Source organism: Mus caroli, unplaced genomic scaffold, assembly GCF_978045245.1.
Source record: "Mus caroli unplaced genomic scaffold, Mus_caroli_1 scaffold_5, whole genome shotgun sequence".
NCBI classification, from domain to species: domain Eukaryota; kingdom Metazoa; phylum Chordata; class Mammalia; order Rodentia; family Muridae; genus Mus; species Mus caroli.
Window position 1 is genome coordinate 62,486,427 of NW_028227260.1, and position 18,784 is coordinate 62,505,210.

At 37.4% G+C, this 18,784-nt stretch overlaps 1 protein-coding gene across 1 annotated transcript; it reads left to right on the forward strand.

Annotated features, from left to right (window-relative positions):
• The first annotated feature begins 1,799 nt into the window (after positions 1–1,799).
• Positions 1,800–18,003, forward strand: LOC110286333 (fibronectin type III domain containing protein 3C1-like). The gene is made up of 19 exons (XM_085837629.1): positions 1,800–2,471; positions 3,340–3,395; positions 3,691–3,827; positions 5,336–5,395; positions 5,815–5,953; positions 6,483–6,536; positions 7,284–7,405; positions 7,491–7,665; positions 8,832–8,918; positions 9,075–9,213; positions 9,765–9,836; positions 10,510–10,628; positions 10,753–10,855; positions 11,275–11,378; positions 14,827–15,101; positions 15,407–15,619; positions 15,909–16,075; positions 16,883–17,004; positions 17,707–18,003. Exons 1-19 carry the CDS (start codon positions 2,090–2,092, stop codon positions 18,001–18,003), a joined length of 2,823 nt encoding a protein of 940 aa, XP_085693755.1. The 5' UTR covers positions 1,800–2,089.
• Positions 18,004–18,784: the final 781 nt, after the last annotated feature.

The following is an 18,784-nucleotide window of genomic DNA, read 5'->3' on the forward strand; positions in this document are numbered from 1 at the left end:
ATGGTGGTTAGGAGAGCCCAGAGTATTCTGAAGCCCCCTGACCTGTGTCCCTGTCAGGATGTCAGTCAACTGTGGGACATTTCAGGGGGAGGACAGAAAAGGAAATGTCAGGCATCCCAGTAACAACTCCTTGGAATCTCCATAGAGGAAGTACCCAAGGAACAGATTTCCTAGTCACCTTGGGAGAGAGGCAAAGAGAAGGGAATCACTGAAGACTTCCAAGAACAAAACAAGAAGCCTTCACAATGACAGAGCTGCTACAGAAGGGAATGTGAGAGAAAATGGTGGAGAGAGCTGAGGAGGAGAGGGAGTAGAGGAGAAGAGAGGAGAAAAAGGAGAGACAGAGATAAGAGAACAAGAGTGAGAGGAGAGAAGAGATAGGTGAGAGAAAAAGAGAGAAGTGAGAGATAAAATGAGTGATCCAGTCCAATGGTTCACCTAGTAAATAGAGTGTGTTGGAGAAGGGATACATTCTGAAGAGGGTTTGGGGTGTCATGACTAGGTTCTCATACTTCTACAAAATGTATAATCATCTTCATGCTAACTGAGAGCAAGGCTAAAAGAAAGGAGGGAGAAAGGAGAACAGGGAGAGAAAGCCAACGACTTCCCAGAATAGAGTACAGAATGACCTACCACAGTCAGCTGCTTCCTGGGTTGCAAGAAGACCCTGACACTCAGGAGACAGATCCACAGCAGTGGGGACAGATTAATTTTGAAATAAATCTTAGGAGGTCTCTCATCACAGAAGCTGAGAAAACAAATGTCTCTTACAGGCTATGATTTTATTAGAGATGGGGAAGGGGCTGAGGTCAAGTTGGACAGGTGAAAGTCATGGTTAAACAGAGATGCACAGGAATGATGTTAGTGGTGTGAACTGTGGGAAGCTGACTATGGGAAACTGAAACTGCTAGTGACAGGAAGGAGGGATTATTCAAACTGGAATTTATTGACAGGAGGAGACAGGGCTGGAATGAAGGCTGCCAATGACTCATGTTCTTGTTCTCTCCCACAAGCATGAGCAGTTGTCCTAATTTAGATTTGTTCTTTGGGTGGAGGTTGGCCTTCCCTCACAAGGCAGAGAGGTACTTTCTTGCTTACAATGTCTCTGCACTTTGTTGATTGGACATGTCCTGAGAGAAGCATATAACAGAGTAACTTTTAGTTCTCATGGTTAAAATGTCCTGGCTAACAATAGTAATAACAGGAAGGAGTCCTTTGGCCCAAAAATGAGCTGGTTCCTTGTGAGTGAGCAGGTTAGGCACTAGATAGAGTGTTAAGACTTCCTAAGATGATCAGGAAATAGACAATTGGGGCACACATGTATATCTCTTGCTTTGTCTCTCTTAAATCTTCAAGTATGCAATTGATCAGACAGACATTTTTACACCTTTGTAATAATATATTATTATAGCCTATACATAATATTCTTTGCACTGTTCTATGTAATGACAAAAATACTTTAAAACCTATCCTATACCTTCAAGTAAGTGATTATATAATATATGGAAATAGAGGAGAACTAGAAAAATATTGTATTTTCTCATTTTTTTCTATACCAACACCTATACCTTAAATATGTATACACAGAATATTTCTCTCTGTATATATATATATATATATATATATATATATATATATATATACCAAATATTTGTATTGAAGCAAAGTAAGAAAACTTGAACTTTAAACTTTTAAATTCATGATTTGTCAGTGTTCTTTGGATGCTTAGGTAAAAGGACTTGAGAGAATATGATTACTACTGAACTTTATTGCATTTATTATATCTCTTAGAAACCTATCCTCACAGAAGAGTGAGCCATAACCAATCTGATGAAAAGACTGTAAAGACTGGAGAATATTCAAAGAAGAAAATAAGAGATCACCAATTTGGTGAACATAAGACTGCCTCTACGTTTAGTGACACCCCTTTGCTTCTGAACAAAGCCATTGCACATCTGCTCCTCCTGGTACTCTCTGTCCTTCCACTGTGAATACTGCTCCAGATACTAACACTGATAACAGTACTTCAAATACGTACTCTCTGACTACTGTCTTAAACACTTACATCATAGACGGTGCTCCAAGAAACATGGCTGACAATAATGCAGACACTAACACAACTGACAGAATCACTAGTTCTTCTGGTCATGCAGCAATCATTTCTACCTCAAATGCAGGCTTTTACACTGACATCAATAATAGTATTATAGGCCCTTCCATAAGTAATTACAATCAAGTCACATCTGATGAAACTCAGGAACCACCAGATACTAAGAGTATTCCAAGCTGTACTTCTGAGAATTCTTGCAACACTTTCATCTCAACTAATGATGGCCTCAGACCTTCTGATGCTTCCAGCATTTCTGAAAACGATCATGGAGAGACAGAGGCTAACATGGGAGCTGGAGGCAATAAGCAGATGTTAGGTGAAAACCAAAAGAAGAGTCAGTCATCAAATGCATCACTGAAAGGTAAACGCAGGAACCCCATTCTGTTGCCAATGAGGGTACAAGCCAAATAATTTGGACTCACAGTGCATTTTAAATAAATTTCTATTATACATAATTACCTATTTATATGTGTATGTGAACAAGGGAGATCAGAGGGAATCTTATGGGAATTTGTTTTCTCCTTTCAAAGATGCAGGTAACCGTCTCAAACTCAGGTTATAGCACATGGTAAAAAGAACCTTTACTCTTCATGTCACCTTGCCAGCCACGTCAAAACATTAGAGTGCCATTCTCTGCTTCTGTTTCCCCTTCACATCCACTTTTTCTAATTTATTTTTAATGTATTATTAACTGACAATATAATAAGCCTAAACTTATAAAATGAAATGAGACATTTTGATACACATTTATATATGGAATATATAAATATAATTTGGAATTAGAAAATGAAGATAACTAACTTCCATTATCTTACATAATTATAGATTAGGATTGGTTTTCTCATTTCTTTTTTTTAATGTTGAAACATATGAAAATGTATGTCCACTGTATTGAAATATACCTTATAATGACTAAGTGATCCTGCTGTATAATTACTGGAAAAACCTATTCCTTCTATATGAATTTTATTTCCTTTGATCAGCAAGTCTACCCTGGTTCTATTTCCTGATTATTATGCTTTTTTCAACTTTACCAAATTCAACATACAAGTGACGTCATGACATTTAATATATATGTTCACTGGGTTTTGATTCATATGTTTTAATATAAATTTAATTGGCTCTTAGTAGATTTCACAGTGATGATATATTTGATGTCTGATCAAACTCTTTTCTCTTGACTTTCCAAGAATATTACTTTTGTTTGAGGTGGTTTTTCTTGCTTTTAGAACACAATACAGAGAACGGAACACAGCCATGTTGTTTTGCCATTGGAAAACCTGTGGTATGTAACAAAAGTGAAGATTCCATGCTCTTTGATTTTTTTCCATCTAAACCCTCCAAAATCATTCCGATTTTTAAAGCATTTACTGTGTTGATATTTTCATAATCTTCTGTAGCAATGCAATAAGATCCAATGTACCATCATTAAAGATATGAGTGGTGGCTAATTAGTTAATCATCATATTTAAGCACCTAATATGAGAATTGGATCTAGTATGAAACAGTTAAAGAAAAGTTTGCATTTAAAAGTAGAGATTATGACTTTTAAGTATACTGCTTGCATTTTCTTCATTTAGGTTTCTAATATTCAAACACGATCTGCTACTGTTTCATGGACTCTGAAGAGTAATAAAAAATATGATATTAATTCTATGTCATTTGAATTGGCACTGTACACCAGTGATGAAAATGGAATCTATGAAAACATTTATACGTAAGTGTTTTTAATTATCTTGCATTATTCAATTCAAACATATAATATAAACATATGGTCCCTGTGCCCTAACTTGTACCTAGGATAAATTCCTCATTTTCTCCTAAATTCTTTTTAACAGGAGTAGGTTTCTAGTAGTAACTTAGCAAGGCAATCCACAAAGCTCATTAAAATCAGAGTATGTTATTCATATATCTGCTCATCAGCCAGCCAGTGGTGGTGCTCACCTTTAAAGCCAGCACTCAGGAGATACAGGCAGTCTGATCTCTGAGATCAAAGCCAGCCTGGTCTATAGAGTGAGGGCCATGACAGCCAGGGCCTCACTAAGGGAAACCATGCCTTGAAAAATATGGATAGAAGGATGGATGGATGGATGGATGGATGGATGGATGGATGGATGGATGCATGGATACGAATTTATTTTTGATAATTTTTCTTTTTATTCAGAGACTTGATGTGGAAATGTAAATTTATGTAAAGTTTTATTTCTTTGATAATTAGTACTTAAAGTTGTGCAATCTAATAATCCCAGCCAAAAATCCTCTGTACTGTGTAGCAGAGATGGGGATATGCAAAATTGGCTTGCATGGAAATCTTTTTCTGCTATGTCATGTATTTTATGAGCACTACTACCTTAAAAGAATAAACAAGTTAGCTCTCAGCATTGGGAGGAGAAGGAGGGTGAAGAGTAGGAGCGACAGCAAAAGGAGAAGACTGCCTATTTGCTTCCACCTCTGATTACCCTTTGCTTTTGAGAAGCCTTTGATTAAAAGTATCAATACCTTCCATTTTAAAGATTTCTTTTTAGGATCTAGAGCTAGAAGGAATTCCATGCTCTTTGCTCAGGAAGACATAGCTGTGGCAATATAATCCCTCTGTTCATGTGACAGACAGAATCTCACCCAGAAAGTCCCTCTTAAACTGAATGAGTGAATTGTGTGAGACATGCTGTTCTTCAAAGCTCTTTTGAGTGAGGAACTTAAGACCAAAATGATACTATTTTGGTTAAATAAATATAGTACTAAAATACAAATTGGCTTCTTTGAATGAGTAGTATCATTGTTGGAGTATGGTATAAATATATAGTGAATGAAGGGACAAGACAAACTCAGAACTTCCTGGTGGCTGCTTTCCTGATGACTACATTGTTCAGCTCCTTCAGCTTCCTCTTAGTGCAGGTGTACAGATGAGCAGTTGAGTGGATTTGCAGCTGTGTACCCCTAGCCTCTGAACTTGAGCCTTGCAGACCTAGAGCAGCTCTGTGGCGTGTCCACTAGATGGTGTGATGGTGAAAAACATATAACTCCCAGATCATACCATCCCTCAAAACCTTGATATGCTCCTCAATGGAGGCTGCAGCCTACTAAGAAAATTATTTTGATCACATATAAAGTGGTTTAAAGTGATTGAATCTTTCAGAATTGTGGTTCTTTATCAGTAATTATGAGACTAAAACTTTGCTTTTAAATGTGTGTAAGATCCCATATGAACAAAGTTTATCTTCACAGTGGCGATGGCGTTACTGTGGTCCTACATGATCTACAACCTAGCATGGTCTACTTTTTAAGGTAAGGACTCTGTCTGACGCATCCAACCACCAGCCTGTAGCTAGCAGAAACTTCTTAATCTATATAGGTTTAGTACTTAGAATTGCTATAGGGAGTCTAGCTATTTGCTGGCAAAGCCCCTTGAATACTCATGTAAGCAACCATAGTTTAAGCTCAAGAGGCTAGAAAAGAAAAAGGAAAAAAATGATGAAAATAGAAAGCAGGTGACTAGTTTGGGAGATAAAGAGGATCAGGGAGCATGGGAAGTGAACAAAAGAGTTTTATGGGGAACAAAAGATGGTCATATATGAGGATGCCATAATGAAAGATGTTACTGTGTATACTCAACATGTGCTAACAAAAGAACAACAAAGAATATGTCTAGAAATACAAACTTGTAACTTGGGACCTGAATGCACCAATTTCTATTCCCCTTTCAGAGTAACAATCATAAGAGATGCAGAACACAGAAGTGTGTCTGAAGTGGTTAGCTTCACAACACCAGGCTGTGAACCAGACCCTCCTCTTGCACCCACACTGATCAGCAGAACCAAGAACAGCCTGAGTTTACAATGGAAAGTAAGGATTTGACTGACAAAAGAATCTCAATGTGATTTTCAAACACTGTCCTGTTTCCTCAATTTTAACCATAAATGATGCATGTTTCATCTAAGTTATTTCTCCATCACATCTCTTCACAATGGTCTTTCCATTCAGTATAAGAGATCATGCCAAGTGACTTGAGAAATATCAATATACTTTGGATCATTAATAAAAAGCTAACTGCCCATTTCTAGCACTCATGTTTTGGTGTCAATCATCTCAGTTACAAATAACACTATGTCTCTGGTTCCTTAGGTATCCATTTTAACTTCCTTTTATGCAGTCTGGAAACATGAGATATATGACTGGGGTGTGTCTTGGAGACTGAAAATGAGTGTTTTAAACTTAACTTCCAATTGCCATAAAAACAAATATCCCTACATAAATTTTTGCAGTACAAATTCAACACACTTTAAATGCTAAAAGCATGGTCACTGTGTGTGCAGGATATATATGTGCTACATAAATATAAACCATCATAATTTTATCATTCTGATCTTTGCAGGGTTCCAATGAAAATGGATCTAAAATAAGCAGCTTTCTTTTGGAATGGGATGAGGTATGCATATTTATTATTAATAATAGATTTTTTTTCATGTAATAAAATTTGGTTACTGTTTCCTTTCTTCCGACTCCAGATACCTATACCCCAAAACCTCCCCTATACAAATCCACCCTATCTTTTTCTCTGTAGAAAACAAGTCTCTCAGAAAACATGGAAGAAAAAAATAATACAATATGATATGACTACAAAGAAAGAAACCTGAAAGGACAAAACAAACAAATGAACAGAGAATAGAACCAATGATACAACACAAGGAAGACATGTAGACACAGATACACACACTTTCGTACACACCAACATCTCATAAAGACACAAACCCAGAAAACAAAATATAAGCAAAAGACCTGTAGGGTTTTTTTAAATGACACGCAACACAAATTGTGTCTTACAAATACACAAACACACACACACAAAAAAAAAAACTTCAGAATTACAATTGAGTTCATTCTGTGTTGGCTAACCACTGCTGGGCAGAAGGTCCACCCTCTACTGTGGTTTATACACCCAGTGAGACCCCATTGGAGGAAACTAACTTTTTTGCTCGCGGTTAACACTCTGGGTTAGGGTCCACTTACCTTGCTCAGTGCTGAGAACCCATCTTGCTTAGACCTGGTACAAAGCAATTTAAAAAAAAAAAAAAAAAGCACCTGATTGGGAATGGTTAATGCTATGGTGAACGTGTGTTAAGTGTGGTAAATGTGGTATTTTTCAATATGGTAATATTTTGTGTGCACTGTCTAGGGTAAAGGTGAAGACTTCAAAAGTTGTTACAGTGGACGCCTGAAACAGCACAAGCTCTTTAAACTGAGCCCTTCGACAATGTATTCCTTCAGATTAGCGGCCAAAAATGACTTTGGCTGCAGGTACACTGAATTATTTGCACCACTGGAAAATCTATACTGCCACCAATCCTGAAATTAATGCTTTCATTTCAACTTATTCTTTCAGTAATTTCAGTGAAACAGCAGTCTTCTATACATCAGGAAAAACACCTCCAGCACCACTGCCACCTAAATTGAAAGAAGCAGGAATCTATAGTTTGTCTCTAGAGTGGTGTGCCCCAACAAACCCAAACCCAAATGGCACTCTTACTTATGTGCTAGAGATGGAGGAAGAAAACTTTGTAAGTCTTATTTTCTCTTTTTTTTTTTTTTTTGGACCATAAGCTTAACCTCATATTTCAGCACCTTCTTATATTTATTTCTCACTTGGAAAAAAGCCCACCCTTGAGTACCAGTGTTCAGAATGGAAGCAATGCAGAGCCATTGTTCGGCAGGTCGGCATAGGCCTCCTTATCCCAAAACTAGCTGAATGCAAGAGCTCCACACTCTACCCAATGTCTATACAAAGAAGACAGTTAGCATCTTCAACTCCAAGCCTGTTCTAGGTGACTCTCTGTGGCCACACATACTTTTAAGAACCTTCAAAGGAATTCTCAAACTGTGTCCTCTCTTCATCTAGTTTCCTCATGAGGGTTAGCAACTACTTCATTCCTCTCTGAACTTCCAAATCTGTGTCAAAGAGATAGTCAATTTAAAAAGCAGCTATAAGTTACTCTATCCATGTTACCAAAATTTAAATTCATTAAATATCATTAAGATGAGTTCCAGTTTGTAACTAATAAGTACTTACGTCCATTTCTGCTATCTTATTACATCTTGAAAAAATTAACTTTTGAAAAGAGAAATTATCTCCAAATTTTATTGAAAATAGATTTTTCTCTCATAGAATACAACACACCTGCACCAGTTTGCCCTCCTCCACTATCCCACTCCTCCAACCTGCCCTCCCCCCTGATACACACACCCCTTTCCATCAGAAAAGGGCAGGCAGCCGGGCGTGGTGGCGCACGCCTTTAATCCCAGCACTCGGGAGGCAGAGGCAGGCAGATTTTTGAGTGAGTTCCAGGACAGCCAAGGCTACACAGAGAAACCCTGTCTCGAAAAAAAACAAAAAAAGAAAAAAAAAGAAAAGGGCAGGCCTCCCAGGCATATCACCTGAACATGGCATATCAAATTGCAATAACACTAGACACAAACACGCCTATCAACCCTGGAGAAAGAAACCCAACAAGAGGAAAAGGATCCCAAGACCAGGCAAAAAGCCAGAGACAATGCCCAGTCCCACTGTTAGGAGTCTCACAGAACACCAAGCTAACAAACCTCATAACACAGATGCCGAGGACCTGATGCAGACCACTTTGGGGTTCAAACCCATTCAGGTAGATAGAAAACTGAAGGAACACATTGAATCTAGGCTTTCTCGTAAATCTTTGTCCTCCAATTTCAGGGAATAGGTTTTAAACCTACATATGATGGAGAAGACCTCACCTGCACCATAAGAAATCTTCAGAGAAATACTACATACAAGTTTCGGGTATGTGGCATGACTTATGAGGTGGTAATTTCTCTTGAAATGAAAATTTCCTTGGCAGTTAATTCTTAGAAATCCTCGTGTGGCTGGCTCTCTACACATTACTAAACAACACATTGATTTCCATTGATTAACAAAGTATCTCATTTATACAAACAGATTTTTGCCTGCAATCTGGATGGAAGGAGTAAACCCAGTGGAGAAGTAAAATATACTACTCTTCCAGCTAGGCCTGGATGTCCTAAAAAGCCATATGTAGTGGGAATGATTCATGCACGCCAAGTGACAATTGGATGGGGTAAATAAGGCTTCTCTGTTGAAACTTTCCCCTCTCCATACTTGTATTTACTGCTCAGGAGAAATCTGCCTGCAATTTCACTAAGCAAAATATTCTCATTTGAATATGAACCATTCTGAAAGTCTAAAAATTGTTGAATTTCATATGGATCTATGAATAATAACCTTCTACCAAGTAAAATGTATTTATAGCCAACATGAGGACCATAGTTAGAATTTGTATGAAAGATGAATGTCAGCTTAGCCAGAAATTATATTTACATGAATTTACTATCTATAAAACAGGTAAATGATAATTATTCCATGTATACTTATTTAGTCTCTTCATAAGAACTTTGAAATGCTATCTAAATGCTTGATAGCTGATATCACAAGTATGTAGTTTGCATTATGTTTAGAGAATATTAGTATAGAGATGTCAATATAACCATGTGACATGATTATAATTTTCTGTGAAAAGTATAATTTATGAGATAAAATTTTAGTGGAAACTTGTGCATTCCAAAAACACACTTTAAAAAAGAATAGCTTAAACTTTCTTTCTATTTTTAGACTTACCCAAAGACAACGGTGGAATGAACATTTCAAGTTACAGCCTAGAAGTTTGTGAAAATTCAGATGGTGGTAAGGCAACACAAATTTTAAAAGATTTTATTTTGAAATAAACTTACACTCATCTAGAAATTACTAAAAAATTCTACAGAGTTCCTCTGTAAAACTTGCACTTGGCTTCACAAAAAAGCAGTGTCTCATGCAGACATAGTACAATTGCCAGAACCAGAAAATCTGGATCAATACACACCTATAAACCAAAACCTACAACACACTTGGATTCCTTTGGATTTCAATAAGAGACTATTATTGACTGGTCACCTACAGTTTCTGATTAATTCTACTGGAAATGAACTTATTTAACAACCATAAAAATATTATCGGATTGGGGATGGGGATATGGCTCAGATGTTAAGAGTACTGACTGCTTGCTCTTCCAGAAGTCATGTGTTCAATTCCCAACATACACATGGTTGCTCACAACCATTTGTAAAGGGGTCTGATAGCCACTTCTGGTGAATCTGAAGAGAGCAAAAGTGTACTCAGGTACATCAAATGAATAAATAAATCTTTAAAACAACATTTTGGATCAAGTTATATCCCAAAATGGTTGTCTCTTAACATACATAAAATATGTGGATTGCATATATGCTTTATATCATGCATACATTAACTCTTATGGTGGCCAATAAAATTTATACATGATTTACAAAGACAATGAACCAAATTTCTCTTCTTCCTTCAGCGAATCTCTGGAAAATGATCTACAATGGCACTCAACAGGAATTTCTGTATGATGACCTCCAACCAGCCACCACATATAAACTGAGAGTCTTTTGCACTTCACCTGCAGGCCAAAGCCGTGTAAGAAAACAGAATAGGAAAAGTTCTCCAATTGAGAATTGAAATAAACTGTTAGATTACTAAATGTTTTCTGAAGCTCATCTTGAATTTAGTATAGTAGTGAAATACTTTGTATTTCTCTTAGCCTTCAGATGTATTGACAATTCAGACGCCTACTCTTCCTCCCGAGTCTTGCTGTTCACAGCCCTTACGTGGTAAAACCAAGGGCAAGGATGCCAACCTTCCTGGTAAGTAAAGCTTCCTTATGTGATTCACAATTGTCCCTAAACTTCCCGTCTTGTGACTTTTGCCTGGTGTGCATGTATTAATATTAGCAAGTACCATTTTCTTTTAGAACAGAAATGAATAAAGGTTAACAAACGAATCCTTGGTAATTGATAACCAACTTTTTAATGTCTAAGTCAAATTGAGAAGTTAATGGATACAATGAGCTTTTGAGTGTCTAAGCAAGTTAAAAGAGTTGTCCTAACTCACTGTATAGTATGAAGTATTGTTTTAAAGAAACATCTCTAAAAACTAGGGACTTGGTGTGGAGCCAAATGATGCAGTGTGTGGTTAGTATTCACAACTCACAGGGTTACATCCCTACTACCAAGGTAAATTTGAGCAGGGAAGGGAATCTGAGTGCATTTTACATGTTTTGTAGACAATCGTTCTGTTAATGGGAAGCTGGAAGCACTTGTGCGTGACAAAAAAGCAAAAGATCCTCATCAGAACAGAAAGGTGTACAGCTCTGAAAAGAAACGTGCAGTAAGTAAACTAATTCACCAAGAACCTATAGTTTCTGGATGAAAACATAAAACACAAGTAGAAAAGTTATACTATTCAGGTGAGGAGGGATCAGGAGAGATGTGATGTAAACAGAGGAAAGAGACAGTAGGACATTCCTGGCCCTAGACTAACTACTAGGCCAGCCCAAAGAGACACTATTCAATTCCTCAGGGTGACAAAGTCTTTGCCTGTTAGATGCACTTGGCAGAGAATGGTAGCATCCCATTAAGAAAATATGAATGCTTCACAGAGGAGAGGGAAAAGACTGTCATTAATGATGGTGTTGGCCTTTGGTATAAGGAAACCATCATCTCCAAATCTAGGAGATGGGGTGAATCATGATATAGGTAGGTAGCTATAGAGAGTCATGATAGATGATCACTGCAGTGTTCCAGGCTGAGGATTAGACCCTGGCAAGTGAACTGAGCTCTGCCTGCTTAAGAAGGAGGAAGTTTGCCTCTTCCACTCACTGAGAATGGAAGCAGTTGAGATTCTCATGCTATCTCCTCAACAATGGGAATCAAACAAGTGGGGGGGGTCTTTGAGGGATCTACCCTCAATCAAACAATCCAGTGTTCCAGGAATGGAGGTAGAATTGAGCTGGTGAGAAACTTTAAGGGACTCATCTACTGTCTCTGAGTAATGGTGAGGTGCGTGTTTGTGTCACAAGAAGGGTATGGTCTGCAGCTAGGAGCAGAGCGTCAGGGATACTGAAGGGAACAAACTGTCCAGAGACTGCAGGGTAGAGAAAACTGATGTGACAAGACTGGAGGCAAAAGGACGAAATAGAGGAGAGGACAGGAAAAAACAACTTAGTAAAGGATAGATTGAAGGCTATGACGCAGAGCAGGAACAGCCATTGCCTGAAGGTAGAGACATAAGACTCCAGCTCAGATATTTTCCACAGGCTGGGGGTAATCAGAGCAGTTGGGCTAGAATGCCTAAGGCCTGGTTGCTAGCACTGAAGAGGTAAAGGTGAGAAGCACTTGGGAAAGGAAGCTCCCTTGAAATCTAACAGAGTGAAGGGAGGTTTTGAGGGTGCTGTGGGGCATGGGGGCATTCAGTGTGAGAGACCAGGGTTCATCTGCACTAAAACAAATAGACAGAAATCACTAATTTCTGCAGGAAAACAGCATTACTTTCACAATCACAGAACAATTTTACATATGTAAGTGCATAAAAAAAGAAATGAGCTTAGTCCTCAAAAATCACAAAGAACTAAACCTCAGCCTGGGTGATATAAAGAAACTTACTCTCTATATGAAAACCACTTAGAAATGCCCAGTCCCAAACAGATTCACTGGAGAATTCTACAAACGATTTAAAGATAAATTAACAGTGAGTTTACATCTTCCTTCCCAGAAAATAGAAACTAAAATAAAACCAGAAACCAAGCCAAGCAAAATGTCGTGTACATGGAGTCTCAGGTACTCAAGGTTGAAATGCTAGGATTCCTTACATTCACAGGCTTTGGTCCAACCCGGGCAACATAACAAGAATGTCTGTCTTAAAAATAAGTGAATGAAGAAAGAAAGAAAGAGAGAGAGAGAGAGAGAGAGAGAGAGAGAGAGAGAGAGAGAGGGAGAATGATGGAGGAAGGGAGGGAGAAAGGTTGGACAGTTAGCTCACCTGTTAAGATCATTGACTGCCATTCCAGAGGACCTGCATTCAATTCCCAGCCTTCACACAGCAGCTCAAAACAGTCTGTAACTCTAGTACTACAAGATCTTACACAGTCATACTGATACACATGCACCCAAAACACCAATGTACATAAACAGAAATTAATGGACTCCTTCTAAATATAAATAAATAGATTAAATTTATAAACAAGAAAAAATATTTAAAAACAATCTTGTAAAAAAACTAGAGGAAATATTTATGACTTGTCTCTAAGAAAACACTTGATAGCAAAACCACCGCCCACAAAACTGAGTTATTTGGTTAATTTGATTTACACAAAGCTTAAAACGTCTACTTCTCTACCCTCTAAACAGAATGAAAGTAAACTTAAAGGCTGAAAGATAATATTTGCAATACATATAACTTGCAAAGAAATAGCACCTAAAACATATAAAGACCTCTAAAATTCAACAGTGGATTGAAACATGTCACTTAGGAAATGGTTAGGATTAGTGACTGAAGATAATATACAGAGGGCAAATAAGCACATGAAAAGATGTTCAGCAGCATTGACTATTAGGGAAATGCACAATGAAATGCCTTTCCGTATCTTACAGAGTGCCTAAGCTAAGGAGTAATGGTAACACCAAGTGCTGTCACAGACATGAGGAAACTGATCATTCACGCATTACTGATGAGAGCTGTAACCCTTCCTGAAAAGAACACAGCAGCATCTTATGTTTATTTGTAGGACACAAAAACTAAAATAGCTCAAATATCTATCAATAAGTGAGTGGTTTAATAAACAGTGATACATCTGTACTGTGACATAGTGTTCAGTAATGAAAGTAAACAAAATATTAAGATATACGATAGCTGAAAGTCTCCAGGGAATTGCAGTAACTGCAAAATGAGCCTGCATCAAAGTTTATCTCTTGCATTATTCAATTTATGTAATATTCTGAAAATGCTGGAATTGTAGTAATGATGGCGAGCAATTAGTGATTTCCAGAGGTTAGAAGATGGACAGTGTAGGAAGAGACTGGCTATAAGAGAAAGCCCTGCAGTGGTGGCGCACACCTTTAATCCCAGCACTTGGGAGACAGAGGCATGCAGATTTCTAAGTTCGAAGCCAGCCTGGTCTACAGAGTGAGTTCCAGGACAGCCAGGACTATACAGAGAATCCCTGTCTCAAAAAAAAAAAAAAAAAAAAACAAGCACATGGAAACGTCTGAGAAAAATTCTTAAAATTGAAGTAGCTGTAGTCACCTAATAAAATTTACACATACAAATAAGTACACACAATTCTGAATAACATCAGAGGGTTTTATGAATGGTGATTTCCTGGTTGTGGGATGGGAATTTAGAGATTGAAAACATTGTCTTCAGAGGGAAAGAGATTAGAGATATTTGTGTATTTTCACTCTCAAAAAAACAACAAAAAATAATGCTTTTCCAAGATAACAGAAATTTATTAACAGAGAGACTCAAGCATAATAGGGGAAATAATAGAGGAAAGCTTAGTGAAGTGATAGGTGAGACTTTCAGGGGTGTAATGTCCTTAAATGCCCTCTTCAACACTCTTGACTTTCTTTCCCTTGTGTGTTCTCTTTACATTCCAAAAAATGCAGCTTGCAAGCCTCAGCTTTTATTTCTGTGACACAAAATCATATGATTAGAATATGAGACATAGAACCAAGTGGTTAGACTATGTGTATATGAGTCATCGTTTTTGTATGCATCAAAATGGTCCATGCATGGGAAATGGTTGAAAGGAATTGTTAACCAAGCATGTGTTTTTCAGGCTGTGAATACAGTTAGGGTTGGAATGTTTGGAGGAACTGCAAAAGTGACTACACCTGGAACAGTCCCAGCAAGGGTCCCAGTGTTACAAGAAGTTGAAAACAGAGTGCCTCCCAAGCTGTCATCAACTTGCATAGCTATCCGGTGGGAGGAGCCAGACTGTCATGGTTCTCCTATCACCGGATATAACATTGAATATGAAGATAAAAAAATTGTGACTGTCAAAAGAATAACCGAGTATGTTCTGAAAGATCTACAACCTAATACTACATACAGGTTAGTCACTCATATCTTATTTTGGGTAAATGAAGAGAATGCTGAGAATTTTGAGCACAGACACATTTGTGTAATTAATACACACAGATGTCCCTTGAAAAGAGTTCTTAATTGGTGAAATTTGATAACAGTAAGAGCCAATGTCTGCTTTTCATCAATAATTCTCAGTAGTAGTTATGTCTTGGAAATCTCTCTTGTGATCAGGATGAACATCATTGTAATATACATAGAGTGGGGTTGGCTTATATCAAGAAAATAATTTTATTTATTGAATATAAATTCATACATTTTACTTTTACCAATAGAATCAGAATTCAAGCTATCAATCATTATGGACTAAGCCCTTTTAGCCCATCAATAAGATGCAAAACCAAACCACTACCACCAGAACCTCCACAGCTTAATTGTGTCATCTATGGACACCAGAGTCTCAGACTCAAATGGGGCACTGTCTCAAGCAAAAAACCACTTGCCTACTTTATCGATTACAACTTACTAATGGAAGATCGATCTGGCAGGTAACTACTTTTGCCATTTAAAATCTACTGCAGTAAAACGCAATTTAAATTGTTATTCTCTCTCTCTCTCTCTCTCTCTCTCTCTCTCTCTCTCTCTCTCTCTCTCTCTCTCTCTCTTACACACACACACACACACACACACACACACACACACTCCACCAACTTGATTTCTATTAGCCTTTTGTTTTATTTAGTTTTCTTTTGTTTACCTTACTGGCTTAATTTGTCTTCCTGGGCTTAAATGATGATTATAATATTGTCTCCTTAATCTTTATCTTCTTTCTCTCAGATTTTCTGTCATTTACCGTGGACCAGATGTGACTCACAAAGTACAAAAATTGAGTGAGTATACAGAATACAAGTTTAAAATCCAGGCATGTAATGAAGCTGGGGAAGGACCAGAGTCTGACATCTACACTTTCACTACTACAAAGTCCCCACCCACTGCACTGAAAGGTAAATGGTATACAAAGACACTAACCATATTACTGGTGCTTCCACGGAACATGAATTGAATTCAGCAGTAATCAGAAAATTCTAGAGTAAGACAGGAGACCCAGCTTAGAAAGACAGATGCCACGTGTACTATCTCATGAAAACACTCGGTTCTAAATTTTGTTCCAGGGGAACCAATGCCCACTTCTTACCTCCACAGGTAGCAGGCATGAATGTGGTGCAGACATACCATTTATGCAACAAAGAATCCACACACATAAAATCAACAATTTAAAAATTAAATCTTAAAATAAAGCTAGCAGTCGTAATTTTTAAAATTCACAAATAGAAAAATTCCACAAACAATATAGTGCTTAATTAGGGATTTAAAGGCAATGTAAAATTTATTAAGATTTCGGGCCTGGTAGAGGGGTTCATGTCTTTAATCTAACCACTCAGGGGGAGAAGCAGGTGGCTGAGTTCAAGGCTAGCCTGGTGTACAGAGTTCAGGACTGCCAGGCCTACACAGAGAAAACATGTCTTGGAAACCATAAAAATGGTTTTATAAAACTCCCACAATCAGTATTTTTCAAATGTATTAGAGATCATCTAACTTCACCACTACCACTTTTAAGATTAAGACATGGAGCTAAAGAGATATCTCAGAGGTTAAGAGTAATCTCTGTTTTTAAATATGGTTATGTATTTCTCATATTAGGTCTACATGTTCTTGTAATGATTGTGTGCTTGCATGAGTCTTTTCAATGTATTTGAAATCTAAAGATTACAAATTGTTTGGACCTTCTAAAACGTCACGTTTTTCTCCAGCACCTAAAGTCCATCCACTGAATAACAACTGTTGTGAGATCAAATGGGAGTCTTTGGAGCCAATTGAAGGTGATCCCATTGTTTATTGTCTTCAAGTCAACACTGGAAAAAAGTCTAATCAGGTATATTCTCTCAAATTTAGTCTTCATTGTTTTGCCAGGCATGGTAGTACATATCTCTAGCATCAGCACTTGTGGGATAAAGGCAGGAGGATACAGGTACTCTTTGGCTACACAACAACTTGGAAGGTAGAGACCTTGCTTTGAAAAAATGCCAGGTTGTGGGGGAGCATGCCTTTGATCCCAGTACTTGGGAGGCCGAGGCAGGTAGACCTTTGATTTGAGGCCAGTGTGGTCGAAGGGGAGAGGAGTTATAGGACAGTGAGGACTAAATAGATAAAATTATACTTCTGTGTCCAGCTGAGGGTTACCCATTTGGCAGGGAGTAAGTTATTGTTGAAGGTATGTAAAATAACTAAATCTTATCCCAAATTTCCATCTCATTCTTACCATTTATGTACCTAATCTTTATTTGGAGACAACTAGCATGTTCACTTAATTAAATCATTACATTTAATTATATAGTATTTCTTGATTCTCACTGGTCACAACCCATGATTCAAATATACAATGCAATTAAACTTCAACTGTTGTAGGGTATGCTGTGCTTTATTGAACAAAATTATCTAATCAGTACTGAATTCCTTCACTTTTGTTATGAACATGTACATGAAATCATTTTCATTTCTCTTGTTGTAAAAACCTATCCAATGCATGTTTAATTGGAGAGAAAACCATAATTTAAATCTGATCCTTTTTCCTTAGATTTACAAAGGACCGAACACTTCCTTTTCCTTTTCCAACTATCATGCAAATTCACGCTATCGCTTCAAGGTCTGTGCAGGACGCCGATATGAAACCTCCAATGGTCTTCAAGAGCTGTGGGGGCCATATAGTCCCAGTACCCTTTTCTCAACTTGTAAGCTTCACTCTGAGCATGGCAAAGGCAGTGGGGGTAAAGGAAAAGGCAAACACAATGGGAAAGTGGGAAAGTACAGGATAGGGTTTGCACTTATTGCTGTTTTGTGTGCTGTTGCTATTCAATACTTCCTATTCAAATAGTCAATTATTTAGAAGAAAAGAAAGCAACTTATATCACATTTAGAAAATCTTATATATATCTTAATGTTTATTGATAGAAAATAGTAAGAGGAAAAAACAAAACAAACAAAACAAAAAAATTTAAAATAAACACAAAAAGCCCTTTCTTTCATTTTAAAAGTTTTTATGAGTGTAGAAGAGAGATTTCTAAGGAAACAAAAGTACCTTAAATTTTACCATTTTCATTATTCTGTCAACAAACATTGCCTTGTTATGTAAAATTAAGACATCTGTGGAAACTTTCTGCCTTCACATTTCAAGGTAATATTTTCAAAAATTTTAGGACTAAGAAATAACAACAGTATTTTGAATTTTATTTTAGAACAATGTAAGAAAAATCACTTCTGTCTCTCCATCCATATAAAGTAATAAAAATGTATCTAGCAAACTTCTTGTGTATGCTTATCTGTTCAAAATAATATACTCATCTATTGACTTCTCCCCTGATAAAGAATTGGTGTGTTTGTTAGGATTTGCTAAAGAACATAGCTCGCAGAATATATATGTGTGCATACACATACACACAATAAAGGGGGATTTGTCAGAGATCCTGAGAGTTGTCTGTGTGGTCTGGATAGTCCAACACTGACTGTCTCCTGAAAAAGAGGCCAAGAATTAGTAGTTGTTTCATCCAGAAAGCTGGCTGGCTCAACACTCCCAGACTGGGGCTGGAGTCCTTGAGGATTCCTGGAGAGCTGCTGGTTTTCAGATTGCATTGGAATCCTGAAGACGTGGAATTTAA

Coding starts and splice junctions, on each gene's coding strand:
- LOC110286333 (XM_085837629.1), top strand. CDS start 2,090: ATGGCTGACAATAATGCAGACACTAACACAACTGACAGAATCACTAGT. Junction 8,919..9,074: donor ATACTACATACAAGTTTCGG/GTATGTGGCATG, acceptor TTATACAAACAG/ATTTTTGCCTGCAATCTGGA. Junction 9,837..10,509: donor TTGTGAAAATTCAGATGGTG/GTAAGGCAACAC, acceptor TTCTTCCTTCAG/CGAATCTCTGGAAAATGATC.